The 8,996-nt window shown below is 43.5% G+C and overlaps 1 protein-coding gene and 1 non-coding gene across 4 annotated transcripts in view; both read right to left on the bottom strand.

The window, feature by feature from the left end:
- The window catches only part of bbs9 (Bardet-Biedl syndrome 9), a 105,669-nt gene extending 97,232 nt beyond the window's left edge, over positions 1-8,437 (bottom strand). For 2 of the 3 annotated variants that reach the window (XM_086113525.1, XM_086113523.1), the window contains exons 1-6: positions 8,277-8,437; positions 6,355-6,466; positions 6,115-6,271; positions 4,069-4,133; positions 3,841-3,954; positions 716-890 (exon numbers count right to left, since the gene is read on the bottom strand). In XM_086113525.1, the coding sequence (XP_085969651.1) occupies positions 716-890; positions 3,841-3,954; positions 4,069-4,133; positions 6,115-6,271; positions 6,355-6,466 (623 nt within the window). In that variant the 5' untranslated portion in view covers positions 8,277-8,437. Of the gene's footprint in view, positions 1-715; positions 891-3,840; positions 3,955-4,068; positions 4,134-6,114; positions 6,272-6,354; positions 6,470-8,276 lie in introns of all 3 variants that reach the window. The other variant, XM_086113524.1, reaches the window with a different exon arrangement.
- A 482-nt stretch (positions 8,438-8,919) lies between these two features.
- On the bottom strand, positions 8,920-8,991 carry trnap-agg (transfer RNA proline (anticodon AGG)). Its single transcript has one exon. It is a non-coding gene; the product is annotated as a tRNA-Pro (tRNA).
- Positions 8,992-8,996: the final 5 nt, after the last annotated feature.

Here is an 8,996-nt window from a genome sequence, read left to right on the forward strand (position 1 = left end):
GAAAAATGCAACAGTCTAATGCAACAGTCGATGGGTCGCAGGCTGGATGGAGTTCTTGCAAGTAAGGGTCACGCCACCAAATATTCAATGTCACGTGTTAGGCTTTCACACTGCAAGCGGAGGCGATCCGAGGCGATCACAACCCGCTTCCGATGGCGTGCGGGTGGACACGAATCGACACTCCTTTCCCACTGCCCAAAAAAGCGTGTTTACCCGTGATTTTGCGGCAGTGGGAAAGGGGTCTTAGAGTGTTTGTCCATGTGAGTGTCAATTGCGGCTTTGCAAGCTACATAAAATATCATGTAGCGGCCTGATCTGGCTTTGAATTTTACACCTGTGCACAACTTGTTGAGCCTTTTCAAGCACTCCAGAGCTTGGTGTGTACGCGTGACTGTTGGCACCAGAGTTGGGAAGCATTTGCGCCTGTGTGTGTGTGTGTGTGTGTGGTGAACGTCTTTCATCGAGAGTACAACTACACAACAATGTTTGCTTAAACTTTACATGAGGCCAGATAGCTCCGGCCAACATAGACACACAGTCTACTCTGCCCAAAAGACCGACTGCACGTGCGACAACGCAAACCTTGTTCCCCATGCACACTTCCAAAACGGCAACACAAAGAGTTCCCCGGCACATTTTTGCGGTTTGTCACATTTTTCTTTTCCACGTCGCAGCACAGACGCTCCACATGGGAGCGGGTGTCAGCAAAACCTACTTGTAGCTCTCCAGCTGGCGGGCCGAGGACACGGTGAGGAAACTATCCGTCCGCGGGTTGTAGGCCAACGGGCCGGGAAGCAGGAAACCCGGCAGGAACCTTCCGAAGGAGTAGCTGTCCTGCTCGAAGAACATAAGCATGCCGTCCATGGATTGGATGCAAAGCGAGTGGTGACCTGACAGCAAGAGCAGAGAGGGGAAAGGGTCATTTTGATGACATTGTTTTTACATGTCAGAACAGGGGTGTCACTCATTTTTGTCAGGGGCCACTTTGGAGTTACGTCTTCCCTCAGAGGGCCGTCATGACAGTGAAACCGAATAAATGTTTCAGATCGTATCTTTCATCAACTTGTACAATTATTTGTTCACAACAAATTGATGGCGTAATAGTTTGTTAAATGTGTTGATTTTGGTAAGATTCATTGAAGTTGACATGCATGATTTGCTTTCGCGGGCCACATAAAACAACGTGGTGGGCCGGTTATGGCCCCAGGGCCGTGAGTTTGACACTTGCGGGTTTGAGGGTGTCGCCCAAAAAGATTCGGAATTTAGCATCTGCCACCTTTTGATTAGGGCGCATTTGGTTTTGATTGTTTTATATATTTTTTATTGGATCAATTTGACCCATTACAGGATTACTCGGTCAATATATTTATTTTGTTTCAATTTGATTGTACTTAGTGAAGGCAATAAGAAAAGAATAAGGTCGGCACAGTAAGTTTGATCATTTATTTCTATATTGTATGTTTAAAAATATATATATTTTTTGAATTTGAAAACGGGTCTGCCATGATTCTGTTTTTGTTGTTTCGAATCGATTATTATTCGATCGTTTTTTTTCATGTTATGTCTTATTTCCTTTGCGTGCCTTTTTAAGCTCCCTCGTTACGTTCTCATCATCCTCGTCCCTTGTCGTAACCAATCAGCTCCCTTCAACACTTTGTGTCTCGTTCAGGTGTTACTTGTCTCGTCAGTTTGCTCGTATTTATTGTGCAATCGAGGAAGGAGGGAAGGATTTTCCCCCACTCAGACTGTACCAGTTGGGACTTCAAAGTGTCCGAGGCAAATGAAAACTCTGTGCACACAACGGATGTCAACAATACGTAGCTTACCTGGGATGCCATCATTTGCAAAATTAGCATAGCTGTAGTTCAGACTCCGCTATTTACCCGATAACAATTTACGCAGATCCTTTCTCACACAAACACAATAAACATGTAGCTCCTGTTTCATTTCAGCGGTGGCGGCTCTATGCGCAGCGAGGCGTGTTTCTCGCTCCAACTCAAGTCTGATATCTCCATTAACACCTTAGCACGTGCGCACATTCAACACACACCGCCATAAAGCAGCGAGGTGACCGGAGGTCTATAATTAGGCCTCAATGCGCTATTAAAACTCTCACTGCCGTCAAGTCGAGGTCAGGGATACAGCCACCTATGGTGCACACGCGCTCACACACACAAACCATCAATCAGCAGAGATTTGGAAAGAAAAGCCACATGCTCCGACACACCTCTGTGAAAAGACGTGTGTGTGTGTGGGGGAGAGAGAGAGAGATACTGTATGAGCATGTTCCACAGACACATTCAAACGCAGAACCTCAGAGTTGGGGGGCAGACTTGCGAACCACCAGGCCCGAAAGGTCGCATGAATAATGGAAATAAAAGTCAACGTTAACGGCTGCGTGCTATACAGAGAGTCTTGTGTGGCGAGTGCACAGCACAATGCTCAAGTATAGACGTGTGCTACTACAGTACATTCTATTTTGGTTTATTAGCTTGAGGCTGTGTTATTCAATCCCTCACGTCCACTACAAGTTGACTTATTACACATCAATAAAAGATAATAACCTCAGTTTTAAAATAGCCAGAACGACGCGGGACTGATGTGGTTTCTCTTTAAGGTCAAGTTAAAGTGCAGGCACAACATTTCTGTGCGTGCGTGCGCCCCCCCCCCCCCCAAAAAGGAGCAATAATGGCTCCTTGTAGATGAACTCTGACCTCCCAGGTGATGGCTGGGGGGGGGGGGGGTCTCACAACAGGGATTTCCCAAACTAAACAGCATCCCATTCATTCGAACCCAGTGACATACATATTTCATCTTTAAGATTGTTTGGTTTTAAATATTTATTTAGATAGGATTTGTATTTCACTTTTGAGGGCAATATATTTGAATCGAATCATAAATTTCATTTACAGTTTTCCTTTAAGGGGCTTACAATAATAATTTGGAATTAAAAAAAAATTTTTAGGGTGGCAGCTGGTGTAAGAAGTTGGACAACTCTTACAACGGGGTGAGAAAAAGACATCAGAAATATAGCACCGCAGTGGCGGGCACTGCCCTCTTGTGGTGGAAAATTATACATGCATGCAAAACATCATGAAGCGCACACGTAATGTAATGTGTTGCGCGCGCGCGTGTGTGTGTGTGCGTGTGTGTGTGTGTGTGTGCGTGCGTGTGTTTCACCACCAAAAGCAGGCACCCATCACATCATGCACACACCCGGAGACATGGATGCATGTGCATCGACTCACTCACTTACACACAAATGATCTAAATAACTAAGGCATGTAACATGCCAACTTGCATACACACGCATATGCACATATATCAAAATTCACTTATAATCCGGCCTAGCAGGGTTTTCAATCACCTTGAAATAATTCCCGGGACCTAAGTTGAGTTCAGTACAAACACAGACCAAGTTGCTCCTAAGTTCTTGAAGTTCCGGCATAAAGTTCTTGCGGTGCAAAAGGCTCTCAGATAAAAAGGAGTCCATCGTGCCAAGCCACAGTCTGGCATATTCAAAGGTGCACACACGCACGCACACACACATTCACTGAATTACGCACGTGCCTCTCTCAACAAAGCAGCCTCTATTTGGAATAGTCATTTTCTGCACTTGAAAGGGGATTCCCGTGTGTGAGTGTGTGTTTTTCTTGGATTGACAAGTGGAGGGCTGTCCCCGACTTGTTTTTTCCAAAAAGGCCCAGAGCATGACACAGCAGCATTTGTGTGCAAGAGAGTGTGTGTTTGTCTTGGACTGTGGCAGGGCTGTCCCCGGCCTTGGTTTTTCCCAAAGCCCACAGCATGAAACAGTATCATTTAAGTGCATGCGTGCATTACCCGTGACCCCTCCAAATGTTCCGTATGTCATGTTGCAGGCGGTCCTCTGCAGGTTGTGCTCGTAGACCAGTTTGATCTGGTACTGGTCACCATGTTCCACGTTGCCCGCTGTGCCTGAACACAGACACACAGACACACAGACACACACACACACACACACACATACTCACATTGACAAAATGGCACTTACATAGGAAGTAACACGTAGGAAGAGGAGGAGGAAGGTACCCAGAACGGAGTAGACGGACAGCTTCCTGGGGTGAAGAACAGCCAGGTGGAGAAGATCCGAACACCTGGAAACACAACATTTATCAGAGTGAGAACACTGCTGTTTAGTATTAACTTAACATGATCTACGTCACAACAAAAACACAAGTGATTCTAACGAAGAGTGGGAAGATGCTTGAAGGCCTTGTCTCCCGTCAAGTGCATGTTCCCTCAAGTTTAGCATTTGAGGTATTGCGCCATCTTGTGGCATTAGCATATCAAATAACTATGTTAAAGCGAATCGAGGAGCTTAATTTAGACCCCAAAAAATACTGCTCCGCCATCATTTGGAAGCATTTTGGTGTTCAGGAACTAGGTTGAGGTGTGTTTCTGGGTTTCATATTTTTTGCCACTATCATGTGGCATTTCGCTGCCAAGGAACTATCTTGAAATGAGTTGAAGAGCTCCATTTAGATTAACACATTGCTTGGTGGCCACTTTGAAGTGTCGAACTATGATGAAATGGGTGGAGGAGCTTCATTGAGACCAAGTGGCAGAGCTCGATCCTCGTCCTCTGCAAATAAGAATAGCATTGGTTCTGCGGGCTGAACCTTGAACAAATGAACTGTAGCAGATGCAGCCATGACGCGACCTCTCCAGTGACAAGATATTTGTTGATTTTGTCCTGCTAGAACAAAATGCGGTCTTAAGAAAGGGGTGACCACAACGGAAGGGGAAGCCGATCCCACAAGTGTTCTTTCATCCTGGGAAAGCAAAAAAAAATTTTTTCTGGTGGGCGGGCCACCGCCTCAGTCATCCCGCCAGTATTTATACTCTCCAGCGTCGCCTCCCGACTGCCCGCCGGATTCCCGGGAGGAATTCCGTGTTGGCGAACCGCAGCTTAAAGCAAACACCGACGCGACGCTGAAGGAAGGAAGGAAGGATTTTTTTTTAAAGACTTTTCCAAGAGAAAGCTCACATTTCATTTCTGCCAACTGACAAAAGGAGACTAAAGTGAGACAAATAGCGCCACCTGCCTGAAGGATATAAAGCAAGAGTGGGCAAACTTTGGTTCTCAGAGGACACGTTTGATTTTTAAAATGGAAGAAGGGGGCAGGGCTACCGTAGGTGATGAAAAAAAAATGATATGGTAAAATTTTTAAGGTTAATATAAAATCAAACAGTTTATTTGAACTTTCTACTTTTTATTTGCATTATTCATAATTAAAGTAGAATAAATGAACACAATAAACATGAAAATACGTTAAATGTACAGTGTATGCAAAATACATTTACTCGTTATTTTAATGGATCAATTATCTTAAATCATTTAATGAAAGAAATGAAAAAGAAATAAAACAGGCACAACAGGGCAGTTCATTCATCAATGAGGTAAATTAGAAATTATTCAATGAAAGTTAATCAAACAATTCCTGAATAGCATAATATAACTTGTAAAATGTTTGTTAACACGTTTTGATGACATAAGAGATCATCGGAGTCTTTCTACAAAATGTCTTTTTCTAGTGGTGGATTTAGTTTGGGTCACGCTAGTCCTGCTCAAGTCGCCGAGTGTAATCCTTGTTTGTGTGTTCATGAGAGGGAGAGCAAGCTAAAGCTAATTGAAGTGGGATTAACTGGCTAAATGTTGCAGTGGTCTCATGAATGACGGCTCCTGCGTATCGCTTTTGTTGTTTTCAAGGTCCTCTTCCCGTGTAGACTTTTACAAAAGACGTCTCATTTATATACTTCAATTAGAGTTGACGACGCACGAAACACTTTGACTTGCAGCCTTTGAAGTGTTAACAATGAAAACTTCAAGATTCTTTCAAACAAGCGTGGCGTAAAGACAAGTCACTCAATCATAAATCTGACGACAATAATAACGCAAACAAAAAAAATCTGTGGCTTTATTACTTCAGCTTTTCATGTTCCAGGAAACAATGATACGCAAACCTGCAGAGTGCACTTCTTAAGCACTTAATTTATCCAGACAGTAGACAATATAAAAATAAAAAGAAAATAAACACTTTCTTTTGCTTCTGTGTAAGTACCAAATCTACTCACGAGACAAACTTCCCCAGCTCCACCTGGACGATGGCGTTCTGGAGGTGGACTTCCAGGAGCTGCGCCTCGGCCGCGCCTTGGCCCGCTTCGTTGGCTTTGGCAGCGTGAGGGGAGAAGATGCGCAGCATGCCCATGTAGCTTCCCACCACCACTTTGTCTGCACAAGAAGACCAAGAGAGAAACTCTTGATATGATGGACGTGACTAAGACCTGAAACTTACATTAGTTCTATTACGTTACCATGTCCCATGGCGCTGTTGTCCACATTTCCAACGCACATGCACCCCTGGTCAAACTCCTCGCCTTCGCCGAGGGCTGCCGACCACCAGTCCCGTGCCTTGAATAGAGACATCTGCTTGGGATGAGATAAGTCACATTACTGTCACAAGTAGGTTTGAAAAAGAGAGGAAATAGGGGGGCAGGGGATTTTTAAAATGCCATTTCCCAATGTCCCACGTAAAATTTGATTGAGTCCAACAATGACACGGATCTCCTCTTCAGAGTCACAACTAAAACCATATCACTGTTTGTTGCTTTCGCTATCACGATTGCGTGATGTTACCATGAGAGTCACTTCAGCAAATTGCATTCTCAATTTATGTGGAGATTTAATACCAGTGACAAGAATAAAATCCTATTTATCATGTGTTGAAAAAAAAAACACTTTTGGAAACATCTTGATTGAAAACATTTAATACTTGGGTTAAAATGGTTTGCATACGAATTAATTCTGTCATTACTGTAAGTTTTTGCAAAATACATAAAATGTATTTAAAAGATATAATGAATAATATAATGAATAAAATGTTCTTTTTCGGCCCATTAATGCTGACAACAGTAAAAAAAAATTTTTAAAAAGTAAAGATGTGAATTAGGGCGGCCCGGTAGTCCAGTGGTTAGCACGTCGGCTTCACAGTGCAGAGGTACCGGGTTCGATTCCAGCTCCGGCCTCCCTGTGTGGAGTTTGCATGTTCTCCCCGGGCCTGCGTGGGTTTTCTCCGGGTGCTCCGGTTTCCTCCCACGTTCCAAAAACATGCGTGGCAGGTTGATTGGACGCTCTAAATTGTCCCTAGGTGTGAGTGTGGGCGTGGATGGTTGTTCGTCTCTGTGTGCCCTGCGATTGGCTGGCAACTGATTCAGGGTGTCCCCCGCCTACTGCCCGAAGACGGCTGGGATAGGCTCCAGCACCCCCCGCGACCCTAGTGAGGATCAAGCGGTTCGGAAAATGGATGGATGGATGAAGATGTGAATTACAGGCATTTCATTTGACTTTTTTTACAAAACTTTTTCCTTTCGTATTTATTTAACTTCAAAACAGAAAGAAAATTTGGCATAAATCAGCCAATTTGTTGCTGACTATATTTTGGAAGGGGGAATGCTTGGATGTCATCTTGTTTTATGTTGCAAGATGTTAATGTGTGTGTGTGGGGGGGGGGGATCTGGAAATGAGCCGATTTTAAACAGATGATAGGAGCCGGCTGATTAATCGTCACGTGGCAGTCAAATAGGTACAAGTGTCACTCAAAAAGTGGCCGCTTTTTGCCAGGGACAGCAGGAGCCAATGGGGGAGCAGCGTGACTTGTCACGTGATCAGCAGAAGCAGCTTTGCTCTCGTCTTAAATGCCAACTGAGCAGGTGCAACCGGTCAACTAATCCAGCAAAATTGCAAATTAAACGTGACATTCATTTTACAATTAATACCCATTGAAATCGTGTTTCGTTACATTTCGTCATGTGTTAAATGAAGAAATATCTTAACATGCTCCAAAATACTGTAATGTTTGGATTACATTGTCTTAAACGGACAAAAAAAGCTAGTAAACATGTTTTCTATGGTCTTAAAACACAATTCAATGATTTCTAATTACAAATATTCCTTTTCCATCATATTTCGCTCAAAATGTGAGGTGCCACCATAGATTCCTGTCATCTTTGAAGTATCCTGACCAGATATGAGGATTTTAACACATTTCAAGTGTAATTGTTTGCGTTTGGGCACTAAAATAGGTAACGTTAATAAGTTTTGAGGCTCACGCGCTCACTCATCAAGGCGCGTTCACAAATGAATTAGCTCGCGGCTAACCCATTCAGTTTAGCTTGGCCAGCTAATTAGCTAGCCACGCGAGTAACCCAGCGTCCAGCGGGTAAAACCGTTTTTTTACCTTTTCTTCACTGATGCGTCCGACAAGACCGCAGGTTTATTAATCCCCACGGTATCAAAAATCACATTTACACTCTTCAAGTCATCGTCTTGTTGTCATGGCATTGACGCTCAAACTGGGGCGAACGTGGCACTTGTGCGCATGTGCGAAAGGTAAATGACAAATGGGAATTGTAGTTCTTTAGTATTCAATCGCCGGGTGAAACACAGTACGAGATAAATTAGGACCACATTACATTACTTAAGCAACAATTTCTTCACAATTCTAAATTTAAATGAATGAAATATTAGTATAGGTAAGGACTTCCCTGCACAATAAATTGACGAACTCACAAAACAGTCTCACTTCAGTGGGGAAAGCGGCCAGTCGTGCGCAAGCGCGAAAGACAGCTGCATGATGGGAAATTGAGTCTTTGTTTTAAGATTACAGTTGACGAAACGAGTTGAGGATTTTGGAAGGCAAATTACGATTTTTGCACCTTCATAAAGAAACGTAACAATGAATAAATAATCTTAACTGCACTAGATACAATGTTGTGTGGTCATACAACTGTAAATAATGATAGTTGTAAGGGTGAGACAGATTGAGATTAATATGATTTATCTGAACATGCATTAAAATTTGCAAAACTAAACCAAATGTTGGGCTCGTCCGGGATTTGAACCCGGGACCTCTCGCACCCTAAGCGAGAATCATACCCCTAGACCAACGAGCCACACG

This window comes from Hippocampus guttulatus, chromosome 6, assembly GCF_054856545.1.
Source record: "Hippocampus guttulatus isolate MCC_2025c chromosome 6, RoL_Hgut_1.0, whole genome shotgun sequence".
NCBI classification, from domain to species: domain Eukaryota; kingdom Metazoa; phylum Chordata; class Actinopteri; order Syngnathiformes; family Syngnathidae; genus Hippocampus; species Hippocampus guttulatus.